This window comes from Phodopus roborovskii, unplaced genomic scaffold (genome assembly GCF_943737965.1).
Source record: "Phodopus roborovskii unplaced genomic scaffold, PHOROB, whole genome shotgun sequence".
NCBI lineage: Eukaryota > Metazoa > Chordata > Mammalia > Rodentia > Cricetidae > Phodopus > Phodopus roborovskii.
This window is the reverse complement of record NW_026126525.1, coordinates 3,158,262-3,173,927: the sequence shown is the minus strand read 5'-3', so window position 1 is coordinate 3,173,927 and position 15,666 is coordinate 3,158,262. Positions and strand designations below refer to the sequence as shown.

Below are 15,666 nucleotides of genomic sequence, written 5' to 3'. Positions count from 1 at the left end.
ATGGTCATGGTGTCTCTTCACAGCAATAGAACCCTAACAAGGACAAGCCAATAAAAGACTATTTCAACACTCTCCCATAAGCTCTACCCAAAAAATTTCAGCAAATGTCCTGAATTGTAAAAATGGTTAGGATGTCTTATTTTATATCTGTTTACCACAACTGGGAAAAAGCAACTTTAATGTGATTCAGCATCAACTGAAGGTGTAAATCCCAGCTCTCTGGTTTAGTCACTTGGGGAAAGGTTTAAGGTATTCCTAAAAGGATCCTGGGGTGACTGTTTCCATCACATTCCGAGGAGCACTGGGTACCTTCAATGTAAAGCCTTAGGGCTATGTGCTCAGGGTTAGAATGCTTGTTTCAGGACTGGGATTTATCCCAGGACTGCAAGAAAAAAAAAATTACACCATTAGCACAGCATACATGCCCTCTAGTCTAATCCTACTTGCAGTTCAAGCTCCTATGTGTGCACCATGGCCATCTGTGGTGCTCCTACAGCACTTTTGGGACCTACCACTCACTTATACATGACTGAAATATCCATACACTGACAACCGCCACCCTAAACTAGAGTACGACTGTGGAAGTGAGCATTACATGCTATCTAGACAGTACCTGGCATGTGCTCAGCACTCTGGGGAAGCAAAGGGGGATAAAGAGCATTCTCCCTGACTGGTATCCTGAGGGTTATATGTTTGTTATTTAAAACAAAGGCTGAACTTTATTTTCTCCTGTCTCTCACAAAGTAGCCACCACTACCCTTTGCACTCTACACTCAGTGGTCACACAAAGCACCTGCACTACCCTGCTGAATTTATTTGTTCAGTTGTCTTTTCCCTACATCAGACCATCTCCCCCCAACACAGGCTGTACATCTGCATTTCCATAGCCTATACCAGAGTGTGCAGGAGCAGGCAACCAATGTCTGCTGAGTGACTACAAAAATGAATGAGGTTACCCTCTCATACTACCTCTTCCCCTAATGCAACACTTTGAGTCAGAGAAGCTCAAGTTAGAGGAGACCTGACTGATCACACAGTCTACAAGAGCTAGTTCCAGGACAGGCTCCAAAGCCACATAGGGAAACCCTGTCTTGAATAAACAAACAAACAAACAAAATCATGAATACACACACACCTATTGATTAATTATTACCTTAGGACACTCAGACTGGAATTATATGACTATTAAGTTTAGGCATACATAACAAATAGCCCTCAGCTATGTCAAACGACCTTTCTGGAAAATTACTGAAATGAGTAATTTACTTACCAGCCGTATGCTTCCTTGGGGTAGTCCGGACCGTGTACTCAAAGTCAGGGACAGGCTTGCTACTCAAATGAAGGTGATAGTTCCTTGCCTCATCCAATAGATCTCTACATTTTAAATTTTGCTTGACAATCTGTTCTTTTGCCACAACACCCATAAGAAAATCAACCGGCAATAATGGCAGACGGACCTAGGATCATTAATAGATACATGGGAAGTTAGAAGTTGAAAAATAATTGTTACACATGCTTTAAAAAATTTCAATTATATCACACTTTGAATATGTCTTCTTCCTGAGTAAAAATATAGATAATTTTGCTTTTGATAACATCATTAACATTTTTTATTAAATTTGATCATAACTGAGCATGGTGGTTCATGTCTGTAATCCCAGAATGTGAAAGGCCAAGATAAAAGGCTTTTCTACATTTGGGACCAGTCAGTCTAAGCAACAGAGTGAGTACCAGGCTAGTCTTGGCTACATAGTTCTGTCTCCAAACAATAATAAATTGAATTAAATACACAGAGTTTTTAGTTGTCTCAAATTTGCTATGTAGTCAAGGGTGCCAGCCAACTCTGCTCCTCTGTCTCCTCAGTGTTGCAATTACAGACATGCATCACCATGTCTGACTGCACTGTGCTGAAGGTAAGCCCAGGGCTTTACTTACAGGTAGGCAAGTATTCTGTCCACTGAGCTACATCCCTATCAATTACAAAGTTTTAAAAAAAACATTGATTTCAGCAAAAGGTAGGTGATTGAAACTGTTCCTCTTCTGAGTAGCATCATTTTACTTCTCAGCAAACAGAATGAACAAAACCAGGAGATGGAGGAGGAGAGGAGACAAAATGGGGAGGGAAAAGGTACACAGGGAATGGACCCTGGAAGGTCTTTCTGTTAGTCCTTATCCAAGGCGCTGCAGCATAGTTAAAAACCTTAACAGTCACAATAGACAGTTTCTGAGGTTTCAAAATAAACTTTAGCATTCAAAGTGATGCTATGTGTTTTTCCCAGAATAGGTCATGGGTCAACCAACAGTCACTAGAAGTAACTATACTTTCATAGGAAAATTATTTGTCAAAACTTAGAAACTTCATTATAAAGTAAGATATGTTACAGGCAGAGCTGTTTCCTAATGCCGTACCCATTGCTATTTCACATGAATAATTTAAATATTGGAACTAAAAGTCATTCAAGCACAACAAATCCAGATTACCATTAGTGTAGGAACTGCACAAGACATGAATAGTTGACTCCAGAGCATTACACCCTCTGGATAAATATGACAGCACCCAGTAATGGTACAGTGTGCATCTGCTTCCAGGTCCCCTCATCTCCACACAGTCCTGCTTCAGCCCTACCTGTGCAAGTGTCTCGTCCAGCCATTTAGAATGATGCTGGGGATTGGCAAGAAGCCACTTGATAGCAGCACTGTAGACCTGCTTCTCACTGTCAATATTGAGGTCACTGGAGGACAGGAGCTTGTGCAGGTGCTGGGGTGACACACTCACAAAGTCTTCACATTCCACCACTTCAGTAAAATGTTCGCAGGCATACTGGTCCGCCATGTCCATTAGATCTATTCGGTTGTGGCTCTCCGCGAAGGCTCGGACTGCCAGGCAGTTGGAGGGGTGAAAATGTAACTTCATGTATTCACAACAAGCTCTTGCCACCAGTTCAACCTGCAGAATACATGCTGCATACAGCAGAGGCTGGACGTTGTCCACCGTCAGAGTGAGCCGTGAGGAGTACACAAACTTCACCAAGTCCTCCACAGCATCACCATCAAAGTCTCGGATCTCGATCAGTGCCTGCTTAGCCTCAGCCATTTCAGAAAGAAACATGGCTCTGAAGTAGGGGATCACACAAGCCAGCACCAGTTTGTGACAGGAGATCAGCTTTGAGCCAACCTGTTCAAGACAACACACACACTGAGAAGGCAGCAGAGAGTGCATGCTGGGGACAAGGACAAAGTTCCAGGCAGCTCTGACCCAGGACCCATTTGAATAATGCAGCCCTTCAGCTATTTAGCCTTCATTCTAAGTCATTTTCTTAAAGTCAGGTAAGTTTCATATCCCAAGTTTGCCACACTGAACTATTATTTTCTATATTATCTCATATTTGGGGATCATTTTGTGAAATAGCAAACATTTTTGGTAAACTAAAAATATCATTTTAACAATTATCTGAGGGCTGGGACTATAGCTTAGTTAGTTGGTGGTGGGCTTGCCTTGAATGTACAAGGCTTTAAGTTGAATTGCCAGCCCCAAAAGTAAAAATTGACAATAATCTATTACATAATAGGACAATTTCCAAATAATTGCTATTTTAATACTAATTTCTCACGCAGGCTGAAAAAATTCAACAGCTAGAGTGGTGGTCTGAAAGAGAATGGCCCCCACTGACTGACATATCTGAATGCTTGGTTCTGAGTGGGTAGAACTATTTGGGAAGTACTAGGAGATGTGCCCTCTTTGGAGAAGGGATTTGAGATTTCAAAAGCCCATGCCATTCCCGGAAAGCTCTTCCTTTCTGCCTCTCAGTTGTTGTGTCAACACGTGAGGTCTCAGCTGCTGCTCTAGCGCCTGCCTGCTGCCACACTCCCTGACATGATGGTCATGGACTCACCCTCTGATACTGTAAATACCCAACAAACGTTTGCTTCTATAAGTTGCCTGGATAATGTCTTTTCACAGCAACAGAAGAGTAACTAAGACAGGTAACAAGTTATTTTCACATAGATTATAATAAAACTTTGGCCTTCTATACCTCTATTTCAATCTCTTGATTTAAGAGAAAAAAAAATTTAAAGTGTAGCCATCCCCTCCCAACTCCAAATGTACTCTTTTAGAATATCTATCCATCCTAAAGTCTAAAGAGGTTTGGACAACTATATATGAAATACACACATAAAAATAATTGGCCTTTTTCTACACCTGTAACATCTGTGATGTTACATATTTCATTATATCCTGTAAAGTTTATTTCTGCATTTTCCATCCTGGTTCATAAAAATAATTATCAGTTACCAAAAATATTTCATCAGAAATTAGAAATACATAAACTAAATGCTTCAAACTGGATTTGAAAAACATAAAAACTACAAAATAACTGTATGATTTACTCACAGAAATAAGTGCCGTGAAATCTATATTTATGATATATATGAGCTATGTGTGTCCTCAATACTAGTCAATTTCCTAGTTTACATTTTTGTTAGATCAATGAACATATGAATAATTCAATATAAGTAAGAAAAATCTCAGGTCAAACTTAACCTTTAGTAAAATATTTAGAACATCAACATTATTGAAATGATTTCTGAAACATACACTTAACCTGGCCACTATGGATCGACATAACAAAACGAAGGCTTCTGAACCAGTAAAGTACTTTCCTGTCCCCATGGAGATGTGGGGAGGCAGGCTCACTTTCACTGCTGACTCAATACTCAGACCCATAAATTAGAACTCCAGTACAGTAAGTGCCCTGTTGAATTGAGGTGAGATCAGCTAAAGCTGATGAAAAGGAACAGGAATAATCCCATTTACACTCAGTTCTTACTTAGAAGTTGGCTTATCTATTGACCTATGAAAATAGTTTTTCCCAAAAGATTTTTTTTTTCTCTTTCTGAGATGCCAAGCGAACACACAAAAGCACAGAAGGTTTACTCCCAATTCAACTGCCAACTTGCTAATACATTTGCTTCAAAGACTTCTATGCAAGTAAAAAAACAAACAAACAAACAAAAAAAACTAAGAGTTTCCTGAAATATATAATTATTTTCTAAGTTTCTGAGCCTTTGTAACCCTTCAATGCATTGGCTGGCTGCTCTTCTATACAGTAGCTATAACATATTATTTGATCATCTGACATTAGCCATTTAGGTCAATACACAAACGACACTTTGCAGAAAAAGGTGGGTGCTTTTTCTTAATTTGGGGATGGTTTTGGAGACCCCCCCTTATAGATTGTTTCATTCAGCCAAGCTGCTTGTCAAGGACTCAGAAAATTTTCCACACCTAGCAACAATGCTTGTGACTTTCACCTCAGCAACAGTTAGACCATTGTTCTGGTTAATATGTTGAAAGTGAACATTTTTCATTTTTTCCCCTTTTATTACTTGGCCATGCAACACTTTTCAATAATGTGGTCATTCTGATCCTATTCTTCTGTTCACAAGATAATAAAAACAAACCTGTACCAGAACCTCTTTTTACACCAGCTATGCTCTAAGTTTCCAGTTTAACCTCTGATAATTTTGCTCTATTAATTACACTACTTTTTAAAAATCAGCTAATTTAAATTTAAAATGAGTGCCCCCAAAGTGTTTTATTGTCAAGATCTAAAATGGAAGAGGTTAGACAGATGCACCATTCTCAAAATAATCTTAACTTTTACTAAATGTGCACATGATAGTAACTAGCCTACAATAATTAGCCTCACTCTGATTCATTTTAAATTACATAATTGAGATAATTCAGAAGAATTGAAATAAAAACCACAATACAGACCTACAAGTCCCCAAAAAACAAAACCGAGTTACCAGGTGAATGGACAAAAGGAGACTGCCATAGGATTCTGAAGACACCTGAACAACCTCAGAATGGCCAGGCATGGAATCAAGGGGATCTTTTCCATTATCATTCCCTTCTTACTACATTACAGCTGGGATTTGGTCTCCCATGTGGTGGGTCTTTGGGAAATGAAGAATCACATGGTCCTGAGCTCATGAAAGCAGTAGCTTATAAAGGGGTTAGCTGGACTAGCTTAAACCTCTCTTCCTATTGCCTTCCACCAAGGGAGAAGAGGGAACCTTCACAGATTCATCCTCCTTGGAGGAGGCAGCAACCATTTTAGAAGCACAGAGTAGCCCTCACCAGACACCAAACCCGCTGCATCTTGGTCCTGAATGCCTCTACCTTCAGAACTGTAAGAAACAAATATCTATTATTTGTAAATTACCCTGTCTACACTGATACCATGGCAGCACCAAGGGACTGAAACAGGCTGTTTTCAGGGCAGAAATCAACAGTGACCATGGAGTCTACTCATGTCTCCTTTGGACAGTGTTACTATAACATAGTTTACACATTGCATCCCATAATCTTTTAGAATGACTGTTCTTGGGAACATGTTCTTGGGAAACATGAACAGAACCTATGAACATTGGCTTAAAAACTCAAATGTTCCTTTTTTTAAGGTAAAAATTTAAATAGTATATATTCTGGCAACATTAAGAGTTGCTACAGGACTGGGGCTAGAGAGATTGGCTTAGTGGGTAAAAGCATTTGCTGCCCTTGCAGAGGACCTGGTTCAGTTCCCAGCTCATACATAGTGCCTCACAGCCTCCGGTAACCCATCTTTTGGTCTCTGCAGGCACCAGGATGTGCACATACACACATGTACATACACACATGCAGTCAAAGCACTCATGCACATAAAATAAGCAAATCTCCATCTATTTCTATTACCTCTTTCTAATAAAATTAACCTGAGCCTTTACTAAGGGAATGGCAGAATAGCATGTCTTCAAGTTACACAACGTGTGAGTGTTGATACTACTTGTACTGATCTCCATAGAATCCAGAAATCTGTGCTATGAAAAGACTCTTCCTGCAACTTCCTCAACAAACCAGCTGCCTTCAAGAAGCTCCTCTTAGAGGTAGGAGTATTTGTGCTTAGCATGTGAATACTTGGTTCACTCACTAGCACCTAAACAATAAAAACAGCTTTCCTTAAAAATATTTAAAATTTCCCACCAGTAAACACCATAGTACATAAACAAGTTGACCTCCTGAAATGACCCAAAGGCAATATAATGGCTAGTTTTGTGTCAACTTCATACAAGTTAGAAACATTAGAGAGGAAGGAGCCTCAGCTGAGAAAATGCCTTATTAAGATCCAGCTGTAGAGCATTTTCTTAATTAGTGATCAGTGGGGGAGGGCCCAGCCCATGGTGAGTGGTGCCATCCCTGGGCTGGTGACCCTGGGTTCCATAAACAGGCTGAGCAAACCATGGGGAGCAAGCCAGTGAGCATCACCCTCCATGGCCTTTGCATCAACTTCTGCCTCCAGGTTCCAACTCTGCTTGAGTTCCTGTTGTGACTTTCTCCTGTTGTGACTATGATCTGGAAGTGTAAGCCAAATAAACCCTTTCCTTCCCAGCTTGCTTTTTGGTCATGGTGCCCTAAGACAGGCAACATATGTACTAGTGTAAAATCCCTCTAACCACATTTCAGACATCACTAACAGAGCCACCTCTACTGAGTATCAGTGAATTATGCTAATGTGCCATCTGGATCAACTTCAAGTTCCCCCAAGGCAGATGCAGCCAGCCTATCACTTACACTCACTCAGGGAAGCCCCTGGGTGTCTGCTCTGGAGTTTAAGCAAGTGGTGGCTTCATCATGAAAACAGCACAGCAGATTTTATGTTGCCAGTCTTTCACAAATGCTTGTCCCAGACACAATGATTGTCATACTAATTACATGACAAATTTGCATCAGTAAATGATACTCCCAATAAGGCATGCATCTAAAATGATTTATGATGCCTTGTTTAAAACTTTCTAGAAAGACTTTAGTATTAATTAATTCTCTTTGAATTTTTTTTCTTCCTTGTTCCTCATCCTTCACATCATTTAACCTTTCATGTTCCATTATTTCCTTCCCCCCTTTATGTGTGATCTTTTAAGAGTTGTTTTGATGGGAGATGTCACTCTGTAAATATGTTTCTGTTATTGGTTAATGAATAAAGCACTGTTGGCCAATAGGAAAGCAAGATAGGTGGGACTAGGAGACTAGGAGGAGAGAGGAAGTAGTAGGGAGGAGATTCAAGATGGAGGACAGAGAGAAGAATGCCAGCCCCTCTCCAGTAAGATAAGACCACGTGGAAATACTTAGATTAATAGAAATGGGTTAATATTTAAAACAGAGCTATCCGATAAGAAACTAGTAACTGGCCAACAGCATTATATCAAATACAAAGTCTCTGTGTGTTATTTGGGGCTGGCATGGCAGTGGGACCAGACCAGCCTGCAGGGAAAACCTACTCCTAACATTGCTTATTTTCATTTTATGGGTATGTGTGTTTTGTCTGATTGTATGGATGTGCACTACATGTGTGCAGTATTTGCTGAGGCCAGAAGAGGGTGATGGATCCTCTGAAACTGGTGTGACAGATGGTTGTGATCCACCAGGTTGGGAAAGGCCAAGTAACATAGAAAGGCAGTCCCATCAGAATGACACCTGACTTCTTCATGGACACCCTGAAAGGCAGAAAGACCTGGACAGATGTTCTACAAACCCTGAGAACACAGAGATGCCAGCCCAGATTACTATACACTCAGTAAAACTCAATCACAAAAGATGGAGGAATAAGAAAATTCTACAATGAAACCAAATCTAAGCATGAGCTACTAATCCAGATCTACAAGAAGGGAAACTTCAGCCTGAAGAGGTTAACCACACTCAAGAAAAATCATCCCAGACCAGTCAATCAAAAGGGGCGAAGACCCCATAGCACAACAACAAAACAACATGGATCAATAAACACTACTCACTGACAGCTCTCAATATCAATGATCTCAATTTCTCAGTAAAAAGCGGCAGACTACAAACTGGATCAGAAAACAGCAACCATCTTTCTGGAGCATCCAAGAAACACACCTTATCATCAAAGACACCTCAGGACAAAAGGAGGAAAAAGATAGTCCATGCAAGTGGACACAGTAGCCAAGTCTGACAAAACAGACTTCAAACCAAAACTAGTGGGAAGAGATAGGGAAGGAAACAATATACTTTTCAAAGGAAAAATCCACCAAAAAGACACTGAAATTCTAAACATTTATACACCAAATGCAAAAAGTTACAAGTTCCTAAAAGAAACACTATTAGAGTTAAAATTATATATTGACCCTCATACACTAATAGTGTGACACTTTACCACCCCACCTTTCACAAATAGACAGGTCATCCCATAAAGGCTACACAGAAATGCTGGAGCTAACTGACATTATCGGCCTAATGGACCTAATGGATATCTACAGAACATTTCACCCAAACACAGAAGACATCTTCTTCTCAAGCACCTCATGGAACATTCTCCAAAACTGAGTACATACTCAGAAATAAAACAAGTCTCAGCAGAAATAAGAAGATAGATATAACACCTCATATCCTATTAGACCACCACAGATTAAAGTGGGGTAGCAAAAGCAGAAACAACAAAAATATTACAAACTCATGTGAACAACTCTCTACTGAATAAAAATGGGTCGAGGCAGAAATGTAAATTAAAACTACTTTGAGATTTCATCTTATGACAGTCAGAATAGCCAAGAGCAATAAAACAAAGACAGCTCATGCTGGTGAGGGTGTTGGGAAAGGGAAACATTCATTGCTGGTGGAAGTGAGAACGTGTACAGACACTATGGAAATCAACAAGGTGGTTCCTCAGGAATCTAGGAATATATCTACCTCAGACGCCACTTTACAGTTCTTGGGCACATACCCAAAGAACTCTCTGTCCTACTACAGAGATACTTGCTCAACCATGTTAATTGTTGCCTAGCCATAGAAGTTGGCTTAACTTAAACATTCATTAATTAATGAATAATGACAATGTTGTATATTTACACAGTAGAATATTATTCAGCTGTTAAAATGTGAAATTGTGAAATCTGCAGGTAAATGGTAGGAGCTAGGAAAAAAAAATCACCCTGAGATAACACAGGCCCCATCTTATATGTGGAAGGTAGCTGTGATATGATACTACAATCCACACAACCACAGTGGTTAGGCACCTGGTAAAGAACTCCAGCAGAGAGATCTCCCTAAAAAGGGGAACTAAAATAGACAGTTATGGAGAAACGGGGGTGGGTGGGAAAACTGAAGTGGGCTGGTTAAATAGAGAGGAGAAATATGCAGAGGAACAAGTATCACTAGGGGCCATTTATGGGGTCTTATGAAAACTTACTACTGTACAAGTTTCGTGTGTGTGTGTGTGTGTGTGTGTGTGTGTGTGTGTGTGTGTGTGAGAGAGAGAGAGAGAGAGAGAGAGAGAGAGAGAGAGAGAGAGAGTGTGTGTGTGTGTTTATGTCCAAGAAATCTAAATGGAATCACCAAATAACCATAGAGACAATGTTCCAACTAGACATCTCTCACGGCCAAGTGAAACCTCCAGTGTCAGGGATGGGTTACCTATAGTTGAGCTGTTGGCCCAAGGGGCCTTCTAGGAATTCCCAAACATCTCAGGCTATTGCCAAAGCAATGGCTTGTTCTTCATAAATTGAGGGTAAGGCCCAACTGCTAAAGAGAACACTTGCCTATCTCATTGAACATGGAGGAGCTGAGCTGGTGCTGAGCCAGAGACTTCACTCCTATTGACTAATAAGTTTATGGTATGGGAAGGTACTCTGCACGCTACCAGAGGAGAAAGATAAACACCAGCTCAGCTGCAGACCTTGTGATTTATAGCCTTGACCTGCCTATAAAATATGCCAGTTATTTTGTGGGAATAACCAACCAGTCTCTGATTGGAATTAAAGCCAGTTCTATGATAGCAATCCATGCTGGCGCTGCTCAGATGACCGAGTAGATCCTGGGTCTAGGGGAAAACTAAATACCACTGTTCTGCTAAAGGAATACAACAATAAACTGACTCCCAATGACATTCTACTACACCCATAGACCAGAGCTTCACCAGTCATCAGAGACACTTCTCTCCAGAGATGGGAACTAACACTCAGACCCACATTGGGCACAGGGGCAACAGTGTCTTCCAGACACAGCAGGACAGACACACACATGAAATGGTGGTGACTGGCAGTGTGCACAGGACCTGTACAGGTTCAAGACAGATGACTCCCAGCGCTAAGACCGGTGCTCCCACCTCTATCCAAGAAGCTATCTCCACCTGACAACCACTTTCAAAGCAAAAATTAGTTTTCTGCAATGGAGTATCATTAGGCATACTGATCACACACACCAATGGCAGGTTCCATGCCCAGCAGTAGCTGGCTAACACAAACTGATCCCAGTGTTATTTTTGTAGACTTTTTATCTCATATGTTGGCATTTAATGGCCTTTTGCGTGTATATTATGATTTCTGATTTTGAGAGGTATTCTTATATCCCCCCCCATCCTCCACCCCCACCCCTGGTTGTTGGTAGTTTTGTTTGTCTGTTCGTTTTTCTGGCAGGAAGAGAGAAAGGGTTTGGAGTTGGGTGGGTGGGGAGTGGAAAGGATCTGGCAGATGTGGTGTGTGTGTGATCAATATATATTATATGAAAATTGTTTCGATTTAAAAAGAGTAACAAGCGTGCCTATTTCCAGGCATGTGCTGCAACACCTGTAACCAGACACTAAGGAAATGCGACGCAGAAAGGTCAGGATTCCAAGCCCTAACCTGGGCTACACAGGAGACAATTTACAAAGAATTGAGATTAAAGTCATTCCTAATGGAACAAGTAATTATGACACCGAATTATGTTAAGTTCGGAAACTCATTTTCCATACTACACCGAAGTCGGAGGAAGAGACAGCGGTACCACCTTTAGTGTGACGTCGCAGAGTTCACCATTCTCATAGAACCGAAGGAGAGAACTGTGGAAGTCTTTCCACGCTTCGTTGGCTTCGAAGATGAAGGAGTCCTCGCCATCGCATTCGCTGACAGAGGACCTGCTCCTCCCCGGCTGGGGCTGGGGCTGCCGCCTCCCCTTTGTCATGTGACTCCTAGTTTGTTTCCCATTGGTAGATTCTGAAGCCATTTGCAACACTCTTTTTATGAAGCTCTCTTCTGAAACATCCCATTTATTCTTTTTTTTTTTTTTAAGAAGACAGAAGATAGATGCAGCCTCTAAACTTCAGACATCCTTCAAAATTCCTTCAGTGTCATTGTACAGTTTGCTGAAATGTTAAAAAAAAGAAGCAAAGATAAACTAAAGGTGTTAACCCAATTATAATTTATCAATACGATACATGCTACCACACCGGATACAGTGAAGTCCTGCAGCATTACAATCGATGTCACATGACTCACTTCATTTAACTACTTCATGGAAAGAACACCTTTAAAATTCAGTACAAAAGTAAAGGACATAACACTTTTGTTTTTTGTTTTTGTTTTTTCAAGACAGGGTTTCTCTGTATTAATTTGGAGGCTGTCCTTGAACTTGCTTCGTAGACCAACCTGGCCTCCAACTCAAAGAGATCCATCCACCTGCCTGTACCTCCTGAGTGCTGGAACTAAAGGCATGTGCCACCAGATTTGAAACATGGAACGCATTGGCTTCAAAAACAAAAGCTGTGAACTAAAAAGTTTAAATTTAGACACTTTCTTTGAGGACTCAAAGCAAAATTCAAAGTTATTTTTAATGATTTTGGTTCTTCTTAGAGTCTATGTCAGATGGATCTATGTCAGACGGATCACTTGGAAATTTTTTAAACTTTAGCTACCTCTTCTGGGAAATGGGCACATCATTGACGGGAGTAGTTAGTTCAAGAGTCAAAGATATACAGCCAGGAACAGGAAAAGCTGAACTGCAGTGTTCAGACCTCATTGTTATCTGCATTTCCATATACAATTTATTATTTACATAAAATCACATATAATAAGCATATTTGATGACTATTCATGTAATTAAAAGATTATATGCTACAATTCTGCATACCTGAGAGAGATGAAGGGCTCTAAGTTAAGCCATCTTACTGGCTGTGATCTGATTTGAAGGTTTTCCTAGCCTTTGATTTCTTTGTCTGTAAGCAGGACTGTCCTGAGGGTTGCAGAGCTCCAGTAGACTTAAAGGGACACTTGCAAAACTATAAACTTACAGTTTTGTAAACAATGCTGTTGCGGATGTTTGTGCTAGAATGGAAGAATGGGATAGTATGGGCTTTTAAAAATTATAAATGCCTTAACCAGAACGTTAACATCTATGAGGTTCTTTTACTGTTAATCTCATCTCTCAGGTTTTGTCAGGAAACAAAATGGGTGATGTAAAATTATGGACTGTAGTTACTAATCTGTTCTTAAAGTTTCTGTGGCTGACACAACAGGATGGTGATCCCTAACAGGTCATGTCTGTCTATGATCCCTTTGCCTGTAAGAACTGTAACCAACCTTTAAGCTACAGAATGAGGCGTGGTGATGGAGTGCCACACTCTGCATTACGACAGCTTACACAGAACTGTATAAGGAGACATAAGAGAAAGTCTCCCCTGCAGTCCATGGAGTCGCCATGTAAAGCAGCTCTTAGGACCTGTGGAGGCTTCTGCTTGACAGTAAAAACCTAGGACACTCAGCCATGCAGCTAAGAAGAAATAAATTCCACAAGCAAGACTTTTTCCATGGCTGAGACATGTGAGTCCAACCACTTTTAATGCAGCTAAGGATAGACTTCTGATGATTCACAGAAACTGTGCAATAAGAAGTGTGTTATTTTAAATCATTAGGTTTCTATAATTTGTTATACACAATAGGCACATCTATAGTGTATAGTGTATCAAAAGCCACCCTACAGCCCATGTTGACAGACTTGTGACACTACTGGGAGGTGGCACAACCTTTTGAAAGAGGTAGGGCCCAGCAGAGGCAGTCAGATTAGTGATGGCATGCCTCAGAATATGATGCTGGGCTACTAGAACCCAGGTTACTTCCCTTCTTTCTGTTTCCTGACCACTCTAAAGTGAACAGTTTCCTCTATACACACTTCACCATGGTGCACTTACCTCATCACAGGCCCAAAGGCTCCTGGACAGAACAAATATGGCCTCAAATCTCTGAAACCTTGAGCCCAAATAGTACTTCCTCCTTAGAGCTGATTGTCTCAAGTGTTTTGTTCACACCAAAAGCTACCACAGAAACTTTATCAGGGTTAAAATTTTACCTGAGGGAAGCATTTTTGAATATTCAAGTATGTATCAACAACCATTACAATGGTGTGTGTGTGTGTGTGTGTGTGTGTGTGTGTGTGTGTGTGTGTGTAGGTGTAGTACTGTGTCTGCAGACTAGAGATCTACATCAGGCACTATAATGCCTTTACTTCTGAGGCAGGACTCTCGAAAAACCTAAGGGTCACAGTGTTATCTAGGCTGTCTCCATCTTAGGCACCTGGCCTTTACATGGGTGCTGAGGAAGGGAGCTCAGGTCATGTTTGTGCAACAAATATCCTAGCAACCCAGCTGCCCATCCTATAGTGACTCTATAGAGCCAGACATGGTGGTGCACACCTACAATCCAGCACTTTGGAGTCTGAGGCAACGTAACTATCTTGAGTTCAAGCTACATCATGAATCCAACCATATGAAAACAGAAACCAAGCCAGGCAGTGGTGGTGCAGTCAGGAGGCAGAGGCAGAGGCAGAGGTAGGTGAATCTCTGTGAGTTGGAGGCCAGTCTGGTCTACAAAGCTAGTTCCAAGACAGACTCCAAAGCTTTACAGAGAAACCCTGTCTTAAAAACAAAACAAAGCAAACACTAAATAAGAACAAACAAAAAAGAGGTGATACAATCAAAACCATTTTCTGCAAAGGGTCAATAAGTATAACTTTGGGTTCGAGGACTATTTGTACTCTACACAACTACTCAATTTTGCCTTTGTAGTAAAAGGGTGACCCCAAGTGAGTAAATAAAGGAGCACAGCTGTGTTCCAATAAAAGTCTCAAAAGTCTTTTGGTGGGTACAATTTGGGTGAGTCATAGTTTGTAGACTTCTTAGCAAGATAACCATCTTTAATTTAAACCCAATCAACCCTGGTCCAAAAATATTAAGAGAAATGTACCACAAACAGATAATTCAAAGGTTTTGAATAGAAGTTGAACATTCTGAGCTCCTGTCAGTCCTGTCCATCCTGCTCAGGACCCTGTGTTTGTTTAGTGTGTCCAATCTTAGACATAATCCACCCATTGGCCCTTAGTAGTAGCTGTTGTGTAGCTCCTGTATGTATCCCAGGTAACGCCCAGAGCCACCACCCTTCTTCTCGTTGCCTACATATTTCAGTACTGTCACCACAAGAAGAGTATGGCACAGTAAGACATTTGAGAGAAAGGGAGAGCCTGCATTTGTGCACTTTTATTGTAGACATTCATAAAATCATTCTGTCTCACTAAATGCTATTATTACTGGGCTAAAGTTACAAGTTACATTTCATGAATGATGATGGTGTGTATGGTATGAAAGTGGACACCCACATGTTATGGCACACACATAAAGAGCAGAGGATAACTTAGTTGAGTCAGTTCTTTCCTTCCAAGTATCTATGTGCATGCAAAACTGTCTGCCTGGAGGTGATACAATCTATAGTCTCAAGTATCTACTGGAAGTCCTGGGACATATTACCCAAGAGCACCACTGTCTGTAACAGTCTCAAATGACAGGACTACAGAGATGGGGGTTCCAA

At 40.8% G+C, this 15,666-nt stretch overlaps 1 protein-coding gene across 2 annotated transcripts in view; it reads right to left on the bottom strand.

Moving 5' to 3' along the window:
- Positions 1-15,666, bottom strand: part of Klhl8 (kelch like family member 8) — a 45,608-nt gene that overhangs the window by 14,111 nt on the left and 15,831 nt on the right. For both annotated transcript variants that reach the window (XM_051198155.1, XM_051198154.1), the window contains exons 2-4: positions 11,822-12,176; positions 2,627-3,175; positions 1,271-1,457 (exon numbers count right to left, since the gene is read on the bottom strand). In XM_051198155.1, the coding sequence (XP_051054112.1) occupies positions 1,271-1,457; positions 2,627-3,175; positions 11,822-12,037 (952 nt within the window). In that variant the 5' untranslated portion in view covers positions 12,038-12,176. The remainder of the gene's footprint in view (positions 1-1,270; positions 1,458-2,626; positions 3,176-11,821; positions 12,177-15,666) is intronic.